This window comes from Hibiscus syriacus, unplaced genomic scaffold (genome assembly GCF_006381635.1).
Source record: "Hibiscus syriacus cultivar Baekdansim isolate YM2019G1 unplaced genomic scaffold, ASM638163v2 tig00111342_pilon, whole genome shotgun sequence".
Lineage (NCBI taxonomy): Eukaryota > Viridiplantae > Streptophyta > Magnoliopsida > Malvales > Malvaceae > Hibiscus > Hibiscus syriacus.
Genome location: NW_024063066.1, coordinates 1,104,111 through 1,124,170, shown reverse-complemented (window position 1 = coordinate 1,124,170; position 20,060 = coordinate 1,104,111). Strand labels below are relative to the sequence as shown.

General features: G+C 37.8%; 3 protein-coding genes and 1 pseudogene across 7 annotated transcripts; 2 read left to right on the top strand and 2 right to left on the bottom strand.

The window, feature by feature from the left end:
- The first annotated feature begins 1,324 nt into the window (after positions 1-1,324).
- Positions 1,325-3,276, top strand: LOC120159227. Of its 2 annotated transcripts, XM_039169867.1 has the most exons (5): positions 1,325-1,413; positions 1,607-1,626; positions 1,758-2,005; positions 2,588-2,776; positions 2,979-3,276. In XM_039169867.1, the coding sequence occupies exons 3-5, from the start codon at positions 1,763-1,765 to the stop codon at positions 3,054-3,056; spliced, it is 510 nt and encodes a 169-aa protein (XP_039025798.1). In that variant the 5' UTR covers positions 1,325-1,413; positions 1,607-1,626; positions 1,758-1,762; the 3' UTR covers positions 3,057-3,276. The 2 variants fall into 2 exon arrangements, with proteins under 2 accessions (XP_039025798.1, XP_039025799.1); XM_039169868.1 differs by lacking the exon at positions 1,607-1,626.
- A 702-nt stretch (positions 3,277-3,978) lies between these two features.
- On the bottom strand, positions 3,979-18,821 carry LOC120159226 (trifunctional UDP-glucose 4,6-dehydratase/UDP-4-keto-6-deoxy-D-glucose 3,5-epimerase/UDP-4-keto-L-rhamnose-reductase RHM1). 4 transcript variants are annotated; one of them, XM_039169863.1, is made up of 4 exons: positions 18,816-18,821; positions 13,660-13,661; positions 4,775-6,347; positions 4,245-4,688 (listed from the first exon to the last, which is right to left on the bottom strand). In XM_039169863.1, exons 3-4 carry the CDS (start codon positions 6,332-6,334, stop codon positions 4,245-4,247), a joined length of 2,004 nt encoding a protein of 667 aa, XP_039025794.1. In that variant the 5' UTR covers positions 6,335-6,347; positions 13,660-13,661; positions 18,816-18,821. The 4 variants fall into 4 exon arrangements, with proteins under 4 accessions (XP_039025796.1, XP_039025794.1, XP_039025795.1 ...); XM_039169864.1 differs by lacking the exon at positions 13,660-13,661 and adding an exon at positions 14,707-14,710 and having other exon boundaries at positions 4,775-6,345; positions 18,816-18,820; XM_039169862.1 differs by lacking the exons at positions 13,660-13,661; positions 18,816-18,821 and adding an exon at positions 7,133-7,258.
- LOC120159209 lies at positions 9,899-10,428 on the top strand (annotated as a pseudogene).
- Positions 12,461-15,371, bottom strand: LOC120159208 (tyrosine--tRNA ligase-like). The gene is given in 9 exon segments (XM_039169847.1): positions 12,461-12,647; positions 12,649-12,722; positions 12,724-13,401; positions 13,403-13,642; positions 14,048-14,266; positions 14,388-14,479; positions 14,790-14,955; positions 15,086-15,226; positions 15,321-15,371. Coding segments are annotated over 9 exon segments (1,785 nt in total). The 3' UTR covers positions 12,461-12,523.
- Positions 18,822-20,060: the final 1,239 nt, after the last annotated feature.

The window sequence follows — 20,060 nt, the reverse complement described above, 5'->3', positions numbered from 1 at the left end:
CGAAGCATGGTTCATATTATTAGTCAAAATATTATATATATATATATATATATATATATATATATATATATATATATATCATTAAGGAAAACACTATTTAGCGACAAAATTTTGTCTTCATTTTTATCTATGCATGGAAAGGTGGATGCACATCTACATATAGATACAGATTACAGAGTACGTAGTGGAAAGCTTTGACTTGTATAACCAGCACTATACCCCACCTACGTACAATTAATTAATTAATAACGTTGAAATTTATATGCATTATTTAAAAAATAACAAAATAAACTCTTGGAAAATTTTATTTGAATCAAATCAATGAAAAAATTATTTAAATATATTACAATGATTATTTAACTAAAATAAAAAAATAAACTTAATTTTATTTGAACACAAATTATCTTAATTTTAGAGAAAAATAATTTCATTCATTATTGGTGAAGTTAAAGAACTTGATAAAAAAATTTAATGAATGATGTCATATTTAAGAGTTGATGTTTTAAATAAAGATGAATATAATGTTTAGGAATTAAGGATTAGTGTTTTAGGGTTTAAAATTTAAGAATCAGAACTTATGATTTATGATTTTAAGATTTAGGGTTTAGATTTTGAATGTATCAACTATTATGTTTGTATTTTGTTTACATCTCCTTCCTGATTTTAGAAAATATAATATATAATCATTTTCATTTAATTAAGATGGGTCATCACGAGTTAACTGTCGTTAAATATTTTGGTACAATTAAACATTTTGTTCTTATTATATACATATTCTCTGAATTTAATCATACATTTAATAAATTAAAATAAATTTAATCTTCTAATAAATTAAATATATTAAATTAAAATTTAGTTAGTCCTTTAATCGAATGGTGACACATGGCATGACACGTAGCACTAGTGACAAATGGCATCATTCGATTGGAGGATTAAATTTATTTTAATTTATTAAAAGTATGATGAAATTGAGAGAATATGTAAATAACAAGGACCAAATGTGTGATTATACCAATAATATCACATCACCTAATATGTTTAACTGTTAACGTCAGTTAACCTCTGGTGATCACATCTTAATTAAATAAACACGAAAGTGATCATATCTTAATTAAATAAAAATAAAAAATGACTATATATTATATTTTCTGAAATCAGTGAGGAAAAGTAGATAAATCAAAAACATATGTGATCAATCATGTAATTAACTCTTTTATTTATTGTTTAACAAAATTGAATCAAAATAATAGTAATAAATAATTGAAAGCAGAAAAAACAAATCTATACCCAATGTTGTTGGGCCTCATGGGCTAATCTTCATCATTTCATTTTCTCAGTCGTCTCAAAATCCTCTCGAGCCTTCTGCGGAGAAAAATTCAAGCCTCAGCTCGCGACTATCCCCAGTTGCAGCAGGTAATCTTTCTTTCTTAGCAAATGCATTGAAATTTAACTGTTCAATTCATGACCTAAGCTTGTTAATTGCTGAAAAAACCGTTCCTTTTAGGAAATATTAGGAGAGATTGTGATTCTATGTTCGTAAGGGATTCTTTTAATTTAATTACGATTGAGACATTAAATTTGAAATTTTCTTGCTTGTTAACTGCAGGTGGTTTTTGCTGACAGAAGGTTAATTTTCCTATTTGAGAGCTTCTGTTTTTCTATTTTCATTTGCTTTTTTATTTGTGGGTTAAGCTTTTGGAGTGTTTTTTGTTTTAATTCATAAACTTGTTAGGTAAGTATATTATATCGTTTTCTAGGTAACATGGATAGGGTTAGTCGAAACTCACCCTTGTTTAGGAGATTATTTCATTCGTTATCCCGCGATGGTCCTTCTGAAACCTTGAAGATAAAGATTGCTGAAATTCGGAAGGCCAGGAAAAAGAGTCCCAAGAAGGATCAGTTATTTGTGGAGGTTCCCGATTCAAGATCCTTTCTAGATACTGCAACGCTGCCGATGGTTCTTGCTGTAGCTGGAATTGCACTGTTTGCGAAGCTGCTCATGATGGTTTGTTTTCTCAAATCTCTGTTTTTGCTGAGAATGCTCCTTCAGTTACGTAGTTTGATGATTGCTTCTAGGTGATCTGTTTGAGAAACTACGGTTTTTCAGGCTGCCTTGAGTGTGCAAAGCTCAATATCTTATATTGTCATCCATGGACAATGCAATTTAGAGTAAAATAATCACTGCTAGAAGCAGTTCTTGTGAAAGTTTATTCTTATTGGTTTGATAGTTCAACAGTTTATAGAAATCCTTGTTGGTTATGTTGTCACTCTTGATAACCCGCTGGACATTGTATATTCATTGTGTAGTTACTTAATTCAATGTATTTGGAGGAAAAGAAATTACACACTCGTGGAGTTTGTGGAATGAGCTTAGTGATGTTTGTTATTTATTTATCTTTTGTTGTCGGCCACATAATCTTCTTTCCCGGATGAAACCAAACCACTCATCATGACACCTTAATTTTCCTTTTTTTTTTTGAGGCTTTATGAATCGTCTTCTGACAGTTGCATGTCTCATTGAGTGCTCTCGTTTAGTATTTACGAAGGAATGCGGAGATTTTTATATTGATATTTTGTGCATTGGCAGCATGATGAATCGAAGTCCCAGGAAATGATTGAGCGAAAAATAAAGAATGCTCCTCCTGGTCAAGGCACGGTCAAGATGCTTACTCGTGAGGAGTGGGAAGAAATTAGAGAAGTCAGACCAAGAACTCCTTTTGAATCCAAGCTTGCTCGTCCAAATGCAAAAATAAGAACCGGAGAACCATTGCATATGGTAAGCCACATATCTGGTACTCGATTTTGTTCGATGGATGAATATGCGAATCTGTTCTTTTTTTCTTATTGATGGCTGCTGGACCCTTTTATGCATGCATCGACTGCATTTAAATGATTTTTGCATCAGCTAATAATCTTTTAAAGAAAGACCCTTGATGTTGATGGTTTTCAAATCTTGCTGATTTTTGTCTTTCATGTAGGAGGACTTGAAGAATTGGACAATTGATGTTCTTACAGATGCAGTAACGAGGGCTGAAAACTGTTCGAAACGTAAGTAGAACTGAAATCATGCTAGAAGACTTTGCCATATTTTTTCCCTCGAGTACAAATGCAATTCTTTGATAGAATTAAGAACCATTAGTGATTCTGATGCCTAGTGTGAATAACTATGCAAACCTACCTATGGGGAAAGGGTTCAAATGGATTTGCATGGGATTTAACTGTATCCAATGATGATTGGATATTTAGCAGATTTACAGAGGCATATAATGTATAACATGTTATGACGTCATCTTGGGGGTTTTCCCCCCTGAAAAAGGAAGTTCATATTTGCACAACTTTGATTTCTTTTAATTTTAAATTTTCATTATTGTTTGCCTCAAAGAACTTGTGTATCATTTGGAATTGTGAATCTTGAGGCTCCGACTAACCTTGAATCCATGGGAATGCTGAAAAATTGAATTTTCCAGATCGTAAACTTCAATTTATGATAGATTAATGGTTGTTTTTTTACTTTTAAAGACATGATAAAATGTTTTAGTTCTTTGAAGAGAGAATGTCCTTCACTACAGAATACTTAAATCTTAAAATGGTGTAAAATTCAATTATTTTTTCCAATTTAAAGATCAAATCTTAACTTCCCTTTTTGTTCCTTGGCAACTTCTGTGGTAATAAATAGAAACCCCATGAAAGAGAAAATGGAACATCATCAATGTAGTGGTCCAAAATATCATCGAGTAATAATGTATGAAAGAACAATATACGAATCAAATATGGCTCTTTTGAAGCTTTTGAAAGCCTGGAAACAGCCGGGGACGCTCACAATGGGCTCAATCACATATATTCCTTTTTATCTATCATTTCGTAATAATAGCACAAAAGACAACAAATTCATAAATAATCCACTCATTTGAACATGAGTGCCGAAAGTCATAATATTCAACTAATGTAATACCAAAATAATACACCTGTAAACCCTCCAGATGACAAATTGTAGAAGTTCCTATAGAAGGTTTCTTGGAAGAAAAAATGGAATTCAAAGCATACTAGGATGCCAGCTGCTATAGTAGGGATGAATAATGAAATATCTAATTGTAATACCTTATAGTTTGTAGTAGAATTAAATGTGGTAGAAGACAACTTCAGCAAATGAATGAAACTGACAAGATCTTCCTGGAAATAACTAAATGCAAAAGCAAGCAAAGGACGATACTTGGTTCTAAACCATAAACCTGCTTTTAATAGGCTCAGGTTCTCTTGTTGGGTTCAAAGACATACTTAGCCAGTGATTCCTTGATAGATAGCATATCGGGGAACTCTTTCTTCAGCTTAGATGCGTCCATCTCATTGTTGCTTCGAGGGGCAACTATCACCTTGGCTTGTTCTTCCAATGTGAAGTTCACCCACTGAAACTTGGGGTCAATGTAAGCCTTGTACATCTCCAGGATCTCGTTGTGGCTCACGACCCCCGGGTTCGTGAAGTTCCAGATACCCTTCAAGTTCCTTTTAGCCATCTCGATGGAAATGGGCAGAAGTTCATCCAATACTGTCATGCTGTTTGGAATGTTGACCACCTTGTTGTAGCGTGCAATCTTGGTGATAAAGTTGCGAGGGTTGTTTAGGTCAGATGAGATCGGCATTCGAACTCTGAGGGTGCAGACATTGTTGTATTCTTTCAACAGCTCTTCAACCTAAAAAAATGGAGGATGTTTATGTGATCTTAAGACATAAACCAACAGCCAAAATGAAAAAGATTAAAGATAGACAACATGGTTACCATAGCCTTGGTCTTTGAATAGAAAGAACCAGTGAAATTGGGTTTGTCTTCCTCTTTATACCCAATGCCAGAGCCCTCAGGATGTACTGCATCATACTCGAATATACACCCAGTAGCAAAATTCATCATCAAAAGTCCATGTTCTCTGCAAACGTCTGCCAAGGTCAAGGTTCCAGCCACATTGGTGCGGATTGTTTCGGTTTTGTGAGATTCACACCAATCAACATTGGGCCTACCAGTCACACCAGCAGCATTAAAAACATGGGTTGGCTTTATATTCTGAATATCTGCCATAAGTGATGAACGATCTTCCAAGCGCCCTCTTCCATATTCAAAGGGAATACCTTGTTTCTCACATAACTGACCAAGAAGTCCTCCAATCCAGCCAGTCCGGCCATAGATCAAGAACTTCAAGGCTGGTTTCTGGGGCGAGCTACTAGTTTTGAGGATTGGAACCACCATCTGGGTCTGAGTAGAACCAGTTACATATGATGAATCTTTTTCCTCTTCACAATCAAAGTGTCTCCCACCAGGCATCATCAGCATTCTTGGGTGTGGAAGCAGAGCACCGGACACATCGCCCCACCAATCTGGATTCTGAGTATACCATTCTATGGTCTTCTTCAATCCATCTTCCCATACAGTTCGCTCAGACCAACCCAAGTTCTTCAGTTTCTGATCATCAAGAAAATACCTTTGGTCATTGAATGGTCTGTTTTCAACGAACTTGATGCTAGTCTCTGGATCCATTGAAAAAAGTTTGCATATATCTTTGGCTACATCAATCACTCTCCTCTCCCTCTTTGTTCCAATATTATAAACATGGCCAACTTCACCCTTGTGAAGAATAACTTCAAATGCTTCAGCCACATCCTCACAGTATAAGTAACTCCTCACATTAGAACCATCCCCGTGAATCGGAAGAGTCTTCCCCCTCATTGCCAAGAGGATAAACTTCGGAATTAACTTTTCAGGGAACTGGTTGGGACCATAAACATTGTTTCCACGGGTTGTAATCACGGGTAATCCATACGACCTACCATATGCCATGACAAGCATTTCAGCACCAGCTTTTGTTGCAGAGTATGGATTTGTTGGCAGAAGTTGGGAAGCTTCATGGTTTCCTACAACAGCATCCTCTTCTGTCTCCCCGTAAACCTCATCTGTGCTGACATGGATGAACCTCCTGATTTGGCCAGTGACTTTGCAAGCTTCAAGCAGGACATGAGTTCCATAAATATTGTTCTTGGTAAACTCAAAGCTGTTTCCAAATGAGTTATCGACGTGAGTTTGGGCTGCAAAATGCATAATTGTATCAATAGACTCGGTGATGAGGAGGTAGTTGACAAGGTCAGCACTGCCGATATCCCCCTTCACAAACTTAAAGTTTGGAGACGACTTGGAGGGAAGGAGGTTTTTCAGGTTGGAGCAGTAATCAAGCTTGTCAAGCACAACAATCTTGTAGTCTGGGTAGCTTCGTATGAGCCGATTAGCGACATGTGAGGCAATAAACCCTGCAGCCCCAGTTATGAGGATGTTCTTTGGGGTATAATTAGCCATTGCGGAACCAATTCTGCAAAAATAAGAAAGGACAAGCTAACTTCAGAAGTATGAAAAAAAATCAAAAGAAAATCAGCACCAAATTGAATAAACAAATACATCAAAATGTAAACATAGAATCAGGGACCAAACCTAGTATGATCAAGTAAAATTACAAAAGCAAATAAAGACAAAAACAAACAGTAAATCACCACCAAGACGAGTTAACAAAATTCCATCTTTAAAGAATATTCCACCAGATCTGACGGCAAAATAGGTGGATCGGGCCATTCAATGCAACCAATTCACGTTATCTTTGTTCTTTTAATTAGCTTTGGCTCATCAAATTAAACTTGAACAACAAACTATCTAAAGCTTCCATTTCACTGTTTTATCCTAGAGTCAATGTTTGCACTCGTAGCTAAAAGCAAAGAAGGAAATGATCCATAATATAGTTACTTCAGCAACAAGATCCACCTCAATTTCCAGATCAAATATAAAAAAAAAACAGATCCTTTAAATCCCATTTCATTCATATATTAGCAGAAAGAGACCCGGATCCAATTAATAAGCAAAAAAAAAAAAACAGCCAGAGTAACAGCTAAAATAGCAAACAAGACATGGAATTTTCTCACATTTCGGAACAGATCTAAGAAAATTAAGAGATACCCAGATCCTAAAATGGCCTGGATCGGTTAAAAAAACACCAAATTTCTGAAAAGAAACGCAAACAATAATCGATCACATTCGATCTTCTACCAAATCACACTGAAAAACATAAACAAGAGAGAGAGAGAGAGAGAGAAGAGTTTGACTTACAAATCAAGATAAATCAATCAAACTCCAGATGGAGAAAGACAAGCAGAAATCTAGAGCGGCGTTTCAGAGGAGAAAGGAGAACAGCTCTGAAGTAGAGGGAAATTGCAGAGACTCCGCGTATACGTATAAGCTATATATAGCTCTAAATAACAGTTAAAAGACGAGCCATGGAAATTTATTGTACATGCCAAAAACACCCTTGAGAGTTGATATATGACACTGCTGTCATGCTTCTTGTGTGGACAATAAAGTATAAGGGTCGTTGTGGAATGGAAAAAGTACAGGATTTGAGAGCTGGCCAACACGCTGTTGATGATGATGACGGTGCTGTCGGCTGTTAATTGTGGACTTAATTAGAAATTAATTCGAGACACTAAATAATGCTTGAATTTGGACAAAGAATTCCTTTCTTTTTTTCAAATAAATTTATATTTTTTTCATGTTTATGAAGATTTATTTTCTTTAATTGGGTTTTGGTCAACTTTCTGCTTGCAATGAATATTTTTTTTAATTGTAATTCTTGACTAATTTGAAGAAGTTTTTCAAATTGTTTTGACTAATTAAGATTAATTTTTTATAAAATAAATTATTTATATATAGAAGCTTTAGATGATAACCTTGACATCGGTCTGTAATAAGCTTAGTTATATGGTATAAGATTTTATTCGGTTATCAAAATTGTATTCGATTGATGATTAAAAAAAAAAGAATAAAGTATACAAATAGTCCCTCAATTATAGGATGTTGTTTTGTCAAGTCATTCGATTCGATTATAGGGTGTTGCTTTGTTGAGCCTCTCAACTATTCAAAGTTACAAAATAATCGTCTGACTATTCATACATTCCAATCGCATCCTTTTCCGTTAAAAAATGACGGTCATTTGAGCTAGATGTTAAGATGCTGAATGATATATAGTGATCCTTTGAGATTATGGGATCAGATTTTATCATATCTCAGTCAGCAGGTTAAAGTCCAAATCAAACTACTATCAATTTTTTAACAAAAATGACGAGTTTGGAATATATTAATAGTCGAGTAATTATTTTGTAAATTTTAATAGTTGAGGGACTCAATAAAGTAATATCCTATAGTCGAAAGACCAATTCATAACTTTTAATAGTCGATAGATTCATCAAAGTAATATCTTATAGATGAGGACCATTTGTGTATTTTTCCCAAAAAAATGTATTAGATCGATCCATTAAATTTAAAAATGGATGATTTAATCAATTTGATTTGTCAAATAAAATTGAATATAAAGTGAATTATCGCAGATCAATAAAAACCAATAACTAAAATATAACAAATTAAAATGTTGATTGAATGAATTATTGTATTTTAGCGAAATGGGATAAGAGGTATGTATTTTTTAAATTAATATATGTGACTTCTTTTATTTTTTTTAATATAATTCTCTAACACAAAAAATAAGATATTTTGACCAATTTTTTCGTCGTTTGAAGGTTATTGTGTTGACGTGACGATCCACGATGTTAATGTGATGGTCTATGGTAATGATGTGATAGTCCGCAGTGATTAATAACATGACATATAAACTAAATTGATAAGTTAAACATGACAGATAAATTACTACATCAGTATCATGGACCACTACATTAGCATCGTGAACTGCTACGTCAATACTGTAACGGTCAAATGATGAAAATCGTTTGTCAAATACAAGGGATATAATTTTTGAGTTGAAGGGTCATACTAAGAGAAAAAAATAATATGATTGATGCATTAATTTTTCTTAAAAGTACATAGCTCTTTGGTGCCTTTTTATTTTTTAAAATATTAAATTAATAATTTGACCGTCAATAATAATAAAAACGTTAAAATACCTAATAATAACAAAATCAGTAGAAATAATAATGTTTCTGATAATTTTTTATCGGTTTTGTTATTTAAATAATAATAAAATCGGTAGCGCCTTTTTTAACCGTATATTAAGGCTGCCGCACGTGATCATTTCCCACAAACTTTACATGTGGAAATTTGGAATTATAATTAGGGAATTATAATTTAATCTGAAACTGATGGATTTTGATTCAATTCGATAGAATTAATTTTTTTTAAATGCTGGGTGTGAGTTGGATTGGATTGGATTGAATCAGTTTTTTTAAGAGTGAGGTTGGGTAAGGTTGGGTTCGGGTGGAATATGAAAAAACTTTTAATCGACCCGACCCGGAGATAATAATATATTTTTAAAAAACTATTATTTTTTAATGAAGTCTTTATTTTATATCGGGTTAGATCGAATTTATACTCTAAAAAGTTCGGTTGGGTCGGAGTCGAATGAAAAATATATATTTTGTGAGTCGGGTCAGATGGAGGATACATAATTTTTCCAATCGGATCAATTTCAAGTGGATAATACATCTTTTCGGATCAAGTTAGGTTGATCAAAAACTCGACCCTAACCCGACGGTTGTCATCCTTGATTATATCCCTAGAAAAATAGCTACTAGATGAATATGTTATTAATATTTCAACCTGCAACCTGCAACATTGGTGGAGTTTTCTCATGCAATTCAGTTTGAATTGAAGAGGAAAAATGTTTCCTAGTTTTTTTTTTTTTATAATTCAATTGATCAATGAACATTCAGAAGGATTACGTAGGAAAGAAAGCAAGTGGAAAATTCTCTCTCTCTCTCTCTATATATATATATATATGTATAAATATATATATATATATACGACAATCAAATTGAACTGAAATCACAGCTTTTGCTACTTGTGAATTATCAGCATTAAGAAAAACATTGTTTTATCCCTTTGGAAAAGACAGACATGGCATCGAAGGCATCGCTTGAGGTTAGTTCTTTGCTGGTTCCAAGTGTTGTAGAGCTGTCTAAAGAATTATCGACCTCCATCCCCAGTAGATACCTTCGATCGGACATCGAAAAAGCAGTGGTTCCTAATGGCGATCACGTTCTGGAAATCCCAGCCATAGACATGCAGAAGTTGGTTTCTGGTGGACCAAACAATCCCGAAGTCGAAAAGCTTGATTTCGCTTGAAAAGAATGGGGATTCTTGCCTCGATCCTGGCCTTGTGTGCTCGAAGTATACTGATGTTGTTGTCTTTGTCGGTTTTGATTTTTGTTGAATGAATTGGCGTGCAGCTGGTAAACCATGGATTTGACTCGACTCTGTTGGGGAATATCAAGGCGGAGATCGATGAGTTCTTCAAGCTTCCGATTGAGGAGAAGAAGAAGTGGTGGAAGTCACCTGGAAACGCCGAGGGATTCGGACAAGCTTTTGTTGTGTCCGATAATCAGAAGCTTGATTGGGGCGACCTCTCCGTCTGAGAAACCCTCGCTTGATCCCGAGCCCCCCTTCTCCTTTGAGGTACACTCCCAACATTATAACTAAAACACAACACAACTAGAGATGGTCTTATTAGGTTGGATCAAGTTTTTGGTACTTAATCCGACTCGAATCTATTCCTGAAACCAACCATTAGCACTTAATCCTACTCGAGTTTAAAACGATCTCACCTGATAGGAAACCGATATACTTGTAGTACATAAAATAAAGACCTAATCGAAGAAAAATAAAATAGAAAGATATATTATTAAAATTATCTATAAATATATAAAAAGATAATTATAATATGGGTATAAAAGATTATTATAATATGGGTAAAGTATACAATGATCCCCTAATTATAGGATATTGCTTTATTAAGTCCTTCGACTATTAAAAGTTAAAAAATAGTCATTTGACTAAAGAGTGTTGCCTTGTTAAGTCCCTCAACTATTAAAAAGTTACAAAATGATCACCCGACTATTCATTATGTTCCAAACTCATCATTTTCTGTTAAAAAAGGGCGATATTCTAATCTGAATGTTAACATGCTTATTGTGATATGATAAAATTTGATCCTAGAATCTCAAATGACTATCATATATCTCAATCATTAGGTTAATATCCAACTTAGACGATCGCCAATTTCTTAACATAAAAGGATGAGCTTGTGACATAATGAATAATCGGATGACTATTTTATAACTTAAAAATAGTTGAGAGACTCAATAAAGCAACATTCTATAGTTGAAGAAACATTTTGTAACTTTTAATTGTCAAGGGACTTAATAAAATAATACCCTATAGTCGGGGATCATTTGTGTACCATACCCTTATAATATTATGTCAAGTCAATTTTTTTTAAGAATGGGTCGGATCAAGTATAATTTGAGTTTAGGATGAAAAATTTTGATGCAAAACCGAACTTTTAAAATAAAAAGATAATCTGATCAAATCGGATTAGATCAATTCTTATTGGGTCCAAGTGAAATACCCATCCTTATGCGTAACATGAGTTTTTGAAGTCTAATATCCACATGGTTTTGTGAAGCATTTTGGCTAGTTGGTCTTAACCCTGAAACTACTTAATTTGCTATTTTTGTTTTTGATATAGTGAATCGATGGAGCGTTACACGTCCGAGTTAAACAATCTATCGACGGGCATGTTAGAAAAGATAGCAGAAGGCCTGCACATGAAAGCCGAGGAAATGACGGAGCTCGTCGGAGAGGGAAGGCAAACGATTAGGATCAACTGTTACCCGCCATGTGAACTATCCGACCAGGTCATGGGACTCACTCCTCACTCGGACCCCACGCTCATCACCATTTTGCTTCAACTCAACGACATCGATGGTCTCGAGATAAGGAAAGACGGGAAGTGGGTTCAAGTTCAACCCCTCCCGAATGCTTTCATTATCAACGTCGGCTACATTTTGGAGATCATATCGAATGGACGGTACCATAGCATCGAGCATCGTGGGATGGTGCACCCGGTAAAGGAACGGCTCTCGTTCGCGACGTTCTTCGGGCTGGGATTAGACGGCGAATTCGGCCCTGCACCGAGCTTGATCTCAGAACAATCGCCAGCTAAGTTTATGAGGGTGAAAGTTCAAGAATTCTACAAAGGCTTGTTCTCTCGTAGGCTTCAGGGGAAAGCTTATGTTGATACCTTTAAAATTCAACAGGATTGAGGATTAAATCAGCCAATTTTCTAGTAGTTATGGATCAAGTCTCTACTAATGCATTGAATCATACATCCTCAAACAATGACTTTCATTTTAAATTGGACTCTAAAATTTAGAATATTTCAATTTTATCCCCGAAGTTTTAAATTGGTTCATCTTTCATCGGAAGATCAAAATATGAATGCAATTAAGATATTTATTCCTTGTTCATCCATATAATTCAAAGGATATGGATTTGCAAACAACACAAAGAAGAAAAACAATATAAACAAATAATAACAACAGCAGGAACTTCTGCAACTATAACAATTAACAAGAAAACATTACCTTTCTTTTGCTCATATACCATTAATTCGAAACAGTTTCTCATTGAATAATCAGGCACTCTTGCAAGGAATCAACAGATTCTAACAACCACCTTGTTCTTCTTGCCTGCAGATAGAAGAAGCACTTTGCCATCTACAATGTCTTCGGCCTCTATTCTTTTACTTTCATTATCCACTCTTTTGTTGTTCAAGTAGCCCCCCTTGCCTCAATAGACGACGAGCAGCAGATTTGCTCCCGAACAAACCAGATGAAACACAAAGATCAACGATCAGAAGATTCAAACACTTCGGAGTAAGGCAAGGAGCAAGATGGAACATCCTCGGCGATCCCTTCAATGGTTTTCCAATCCAATTTCGTCTCTGATCCGGGTCTCAATGCTTCAGTTGCCTTACTAGCCTCGCTTAAACCATCTTCGCCATGAACAAAACGAGCGACTTCTTCAGCTAGCTTCCGCTGGGCGGCATTGGGCGCATAACCGGGATTTTTCATTGCCCTTTCCAGCTCATTTATCTCTTTCATATCCAAGAATGTAAGAATTCTGAGAAACCTCACCACATCTGCATCCGGAACAGAGAAGAAATACTCGTAAAACTTATATGGAGACAACATAGAAGGCGAAAGCCAAATCGCACCATCTTCTGATTTTCCAAACTTGGTACCATCCCTCTTCAATAAAAGAGGAAATGTCAAGCCATAAGCTCCTTCAGCTTGTAAAATCTTCCTTATCAACTCAGTCCCAGCAGTAATATTACCCCACTGATCACTCCCACCAATCTGTACATACACACCTTCATTATCAAAAAGGTATAGAAAATCATAACCTTGCAACAACTGATAAGTAAACTCAGTATAGCTCATCCCTTGTTCGGATTCCAACCTCTTCTTAACACTCTCCTTACTCATCATACTTCCCACCCGAGCATATCGACCGACCTGTTTAAGGAAATCAAACAGCTTTGTGACCACATCTTTGGAACCAAGAAAGTACAATGAGACCCAAAAGATTTCCCAAATGCAAGCTATCAGCAATTGGGTCAAAACCACAGTAAACTTTGAGAGGACCAGCAGTATGGTCTGAACAAACCAACCTGAGATTTTCATTGGTTATGGATTCAAGCAGTACTCTTTCTTTAAGTATTTTAGCAACATTCGGCGTGCCACCCGTTTGAGATTTCGGTTCAACAATTGGCTGAGTGTTAAGGCTACAACTTACGGAAGAAAAAAAGAAACTTTTAATGGGTCTTTTAGAAAAAAGGATAACTTTGGCTGCAGAAAAGGGTATGAAGAATTTTCCATGATTGAAGCAAAGCAAAGTCCTTGAAGCCATAAACAGTGATCTGTTTCCAATATTAAAATTAAAAAAGATTATAGCTTGATGTAATAAACAATGCTAAATCTTTGAAAATGAAAGAATAGATATGAAAAGAAAAATTAAAAAAGAAATACTGAGAAAGGCTGACCTTGGTCACTATGGCTGTCCACTGAGTCTCGAACCAGAGAGAATAACAGAGAAAAAACAATGCCAAATCTTTGTGGTTGGTAATAGAGGTGGCTGTTAACTTCGAAAACCATTCCCCATGCTGGTTTAGCCAACCATGGTATACTGAGGTTGCAGCCTGGTCTGTGGATTCCTATTGCCTTGTATTCTGGATTTCTCTTGAAATGTGGTGCTGGTCCGGAAGTAACAATGAGGGGACATTGTCTGCAGAGGAAGGACTGCATTTCGGTGAAGGATCTTCACATCGAAACCATCTTTAGCGTTTTTTCCCATTCTATTATGGTATGATAGATTCGACAATTCTACCTGGTTTTGCTGTACAAAGCGGAAGGAGAACAGAATTCCAACATCAGCTAATTGGTGGAACAAACAGGTATACAAACCTAATGGTTCGGTAGTTTTTAGTACCAAAAACGGTTGCTTGAGTAGAAGAAACCTTAGGTAGAAGCAGAACAGAATCAGTCCTACCCGTTGGCACTGGCACCCTAAGTGGAGGCCGTGCGGTCTTTGGATTACCAGCAATGGTATCTGTTTCCTTTTTGGAAGCCTTGTCTTTAAACAGTTGATTCTCGCACGAAAGGATGGTATTTTAATGAACTGTAGACTTGCAATAAAACAGAGTACAAGTTATAATTTTTCATCTCGAGAGGGCGAGAAAAGGCGGTATCTTATACATCTGTCATTTAGCTGGTGGGAAATTCATGAAAAATGAGAAACATAAATGAGTCCATGATTTCCCTTGCCCCCATCTCAAAACAGCTTTAGAAGTAGCATAATTAACATATCTAACAGACTATATTCATGCGTTTGAAACCGGATTGTCTGAAACATGTAATACCTTGGAAGAGAAGCATGCTTCCTCTCCAAAGGGAAAACCGGGGCACTTCTACCACTGTTTTCCTCGAGATACGCAAACTGAAGTCAAACTCGACCTTTGAGATTGGATGGCAAGAAGGTTCCCTCTCGATTTTAGCCAAGCCTTTGAAGTAAGGGTCAGCTAAAGCCTGTTACATTAATATGGAAATGTTTCAGATCACAGTATGATGAACCTAAAAGAGGATGAACTTGCACAACATAGACATGCACGACAGCACGAGAAAGCTCCCTTCATTAAGGCATAAAAGATAAGAAAACACACCAGCTCGGCAGTTGGTCGGTCCTTGGGATCAAAAGCCACAATGCTAACGGATCTGCATTGGGGAACTTCTTTGCAAATGGAACTGGCTGTTTCTTCTGCATTTCCATCAAGTATTTTCTTGCCTTTTCATTTCGAACCTGTAATCATGTAAAACAAATATCATCAATTCACTCTAGCAAATAACAGAGAAGAATAGCGAAGTAGTCCCCGAAGAAAACAACACACACACACAAAAACAAGATGCCGTACTGCAGAAATGGTTTCAGCTGAAGGTGTCCCCATAAGATCAGTGATCAATTCTAATTGACGAACAACACTTATTCCAGGAAATAGGGGCTGTTAGATTTGGCTTGAAATTAAGTTGGCAAGTTGGAAATTTCATCTTGGTTGGTGGCCAACTTATTGAAAATTTCATCTTGGTTGGTGGCCAAACTTTGAATATGGGAATTTCATATTTGGTGGCTAACTTGTATACATTGGAAAATTCTTTGGTAGGTGGCCTACTTATTTTTCATGTTTAATCCCTAAAATATTAGGTTATTTATAAGTTTATTCCTTAAAACTCAACTATAAATAGACCTAAGTATTTAATTAGAAATCATCCCAAAAAACAAGTTCTCTCTTCCTCTTGTATTCTTCATTCTTTGGGAATTCTAAAGAATTCCATTTGTTGTAATATTGGCGATATAGTAAAGTTATCATTCGGTGTGGTGCCCGAGGAGTAGACGATATTCTCGTCGAACCTCGTAAATTTGGTGTATTCTCTCCTTTATTGTTTTTATTCGGTTTTTTCCATTGTGTTTCAATATTCAATAGTTTGACAGGTTTATCCGCTGTGCAACCTTTGGTGGTTTTGATCTTGACATTTTAGGTCAATTTTGAAACTACGTTCGTGTGGGAAATTACTCGATTTCCCCAACAATTGGTATCAGAGCTTCGATTGAGGTTATCCTGGTGGTTCTGTTGCTGAAAAGATACAGTTTGTGCTATTGAATATTGTTCGTTGGAATTAAAATGCTAAAATACGGATCAGTTGAGACATCAAGTTCTTCATCCGGACCAGTGAAGAGGATGATGTCAAATGCAAATTTCTCGGTGGAGTTGTTCGATGGATCCGGTCATTTTGGCATGTGGCAAGGCAAGGTGTTAGACGCTTTATTCCAACAAGGTCTAGACATCGCCATTGAGGAAGAAAAGCCCGAATATATGGAGGAGAAAGAATGGAGAACAATCAATCGTTTGGCGTGCAACACGATTCGATCTTGTCTTTCCAGGGAGCATAAGTATGGCTACAAGAACGAGATTTCTGCAAGTAAGATGTGGAAAGCATTGGAGGAAAAATTCCTAAAGAAAAGCTCTCAGAATCGTCTCCACATGAAGAAAAGATTGTTTAGATTTGATTATCAACCAGACACCAGTATAAATGAACACATCACTGCGTTCAATGAGATAGTGGCAGACTTATTGGGCATGGATGAAACCTTCAAAGATGAAGATTTGGCCTTGATGTTGTTGTCATCTCTTCCAGATGAATTTGAGCACCTTGAGACAACGCTACTTCATGGTAAGGATAATGTTACCCTTAAAGATGTAACTGCTGCTTTGTATAGTTATGAGCTTAGAAAGAAAACCAAGAAGGAGAGTAAGTACGAAGCAGTGGAGGCCATGGTGGCAAGAGGTCGCTCGAAAAGTCAAAAGCCAAAGTGGAGAGGGAGATCAAAGTCGAAGTCCAGATTGGGAAAAGATGAATGTGCCTTTTGTCATGAGAAATGCCATTGGAAGAAAGATTGTCCGAAGCTGAAGAAGAAATGAAAAGCTGCTCTAGATGCATGTGTTGCAGAGCAAGATGCAAATGACTCTGACATATCATTGGTTGCTTCATCAACAACATTCCATTCAGATGAATGTATATTAGATTCGGGTTGCACCTATCATATGTCCCCTAATCGGGAGTGGTTCTCCGATTTAGTAGAACTAAATGTAGGAGTTGTTTATATGGGCAATGACAATGCCTGTAAAACTGTTGGGATAGGTTCAATTCGATTGAAGAATCAAGATGGATCAACCAAAGTTCTGACGGATGTCCGATACGTGCCCAGTTTGAAGAAAAATCTCATCTCGTTGGGAGCCTAATGTCACAAACTTGGGCTTTTTCCCACACTTTGGGCTATGTTGGGCCACATTTGGTCTTGGAGATTGATAGAATAGTGTAGATTATTCTAGAACACTCAAGACTTGTACATATTCTAGAAGCATTCTAGAGTCTTCCATGTTAGGTAGGAAATAATGGAGAATTCTAGAGAATCTCTCCCTACCGTAGAATCAAATCAATCTCCATCGTCCATTGAGGAGGAGGGATGCTATAAATAGGTGTAGAATCCTCATTTGTAAATCATCCAAGAGTTGTAAGCATTCAAGCATTCAACAAGCTTTCTCTCTAAGTTCTTTCCTTTCTTCTTTGTCTCCTTACCAATCATTTCACTAGCACGAGTTCGAGTGAGGCTGACTTAGCTATCGCGAGGGGCGAAAAGGAGCTAAGGCCGTACGAGGCTTATTGAGCGATTAAGTCTGTGACAGTTGGTATCAGATCCGGTTAAAGCATCAATATCGTGCACGTATCTTGTAGGAATGGCCGGGAACTCGAACGATTCGACTGCTACCGAGGGACGTGGGAAAGAAACTGCACCCACCAACCCGAAGAAGAGCACCAACGAGTCGACTGTTACCGAGGAACGTGGGAGAGAAGCTGCACCCACCAAGCAGAAGAAGAAAAGGGACCAGAGTAAGGCCTGCGAGGGGAACTCACTAGAACCGATGGTGGCAGAATTCGGGGAGAGGCTGGAGAGAGTCCAGCATGACTTCAAGACGTTGGAGGACCATGTCTTGGAGCAAGTTGACGCGCTCAAGGGGAGTGCCGAAGAGACTAGCAATGAGGTAGAAGTTCGGTTCATACGGCTAGAATATATGATCCAATCCTTACGTGAAAGCATCGAGAGGATGCGGGAGGACGTGACGCTCTGCAAGAGAGCCGCCGTTAGCGGGACTGCTAACATCACCATCTCCAACCCGAGGGTCGAGTGCCCGAAGCCGCAAGGGTTCAACGGGGCAAGGGACGCCAAGGAAGTCAAAAACTACCTATGGCGGATGGAACAATACTTCGAGGGAATCGACCTTAACGACGAGGCCGCCAAGGTAAAGACCGCTGCCTTATATCTTTCCGATACTGCTATGTTATGGCGGTGTAGGAAACATGCCGACATTGAGCGATGGGCTTGTCGGTTAGATACATGGGATGAGTTCAAGAAAGAACTCAAGAAGCACTTCTATCCCGAGAATGTGGTCTATGAGGCTCGCAAGAAATTGCGGGAGTTGAAGCAACAGGGTATTATGCGGGACTATGTGAAAGAATTCACAACCCTTATGCTTCAAATTCCCAATATGTCCGAAGAAGATCTCTTGTTCTACTTCATTGACGGACTACAAGAATGGGCAAAGCAAGAGATGCACCATCAAGACATTAAAATGGTTGATGAGGCCATTGTCATCGCCGAGTCACTCATCGACTTCCAACCCTACTCCCACACCAATGCGACGAAAAATAAAGATAAGTATCCAGCCAAAGGTGGGGGAGAACGACAGGAGAATTACCAAGGCAACCGAGACCGAGATCACCGAAGGCCACAAGCTAAAGAGGGAGATCGTGATCGACGTCCGGGCCGAAGGGACTATGAAGAGAAGAAAAAGGCCTTCGTTCCCAAAGGAGAATGCTTCTTGTGTAAAGGGTCGCATTCGATGAGTAGCTGTCCCAAACTTGGTTCATTGTCTGCCATCGTCGATCGTCAAGACACAGAGTCTCAAGCCGAGATGGGGTCACTCCAAGTTCTAAACGCCTTAAAGGCCAAGCCATTGACACCAACACCAAGTAATGGGCTCATGTATGTGGAAGCGGTGATCAACAAGAAGCCGACAAGAGCCATGGTGGACACGGGAGCTACCCACAATTTCGTGTCTAAAGACGAAGCCAACCGTTTGGGCCTAAAGTACACTGGGAGCACATGATGGCTCAAGACGGTAAACACACAAGCGGTACCACTCCAGGGCGTGACACGAGGGGTCGAGCTACGCTCAGGCACTTGGAAGGGCCAAGTGAACTTTTCTGTCATTCCTATGGATGACTTCAAGGTTGTTTTGGGGTTAAACTTTCTCCGACAGGTAACCGCTATCCCTATACCTTCCTTTAGTTCTGTTTGTATCTTGGAGAAAGGGTCTCCTTACATGATCCCCACGGTCGAGGCACCAAAAGAGCAAGGTCGAGATTCCACACAACTCTCGGCCATACAACTTGGTAAAGGCATCAAGAAAGGGGACATTACTTACTTGGCCATGCTAAAGGAAGACGACGAGATCGAGAAAATGTATGACCTACCATTGATCATCCGTGAAGTCCTAGAGGAGAACAAGGATGTGATGCCACCCGAGTTACCAAATAAACTTCCCCCAAGGCGTGAGGTGGATCACAAGATCGAGTTGGAACCCGGTGCCAAGCCGCCAGCCTTGGCACCCTACCGAATGGCTCCACCCGAACTTGAGGAACTTCGAAGGCAACTCAAGGAGCTAGTCGATATGGGAATGATTCGACCTTCGAAGGCACCGTATGGCGCACCGATACTCTTCCAAAAGAAACACGATGGGTCGTTGTGCATGTGTGTCGATTACCGGGCACTTAATAAGGTAACCATTAAAAATCGCTACCCAATCCCTTTGATTGCCGATTTATTTGACAGACTTGGAGGAGCCAAGGTGTACACGAAGATGGACTTGCAAAAAGGCTACTACCAAGTTCGAATTGCAGAAGGTGACGAGCCAAAGACCGCATGCATTACTCGATACGGATCGTATGAGTGGTTGGTCATGCCCTTTGGCCTATCCAATGCACCAGCAACGTTTTGCACGCTCATGAACAAGCTCTTC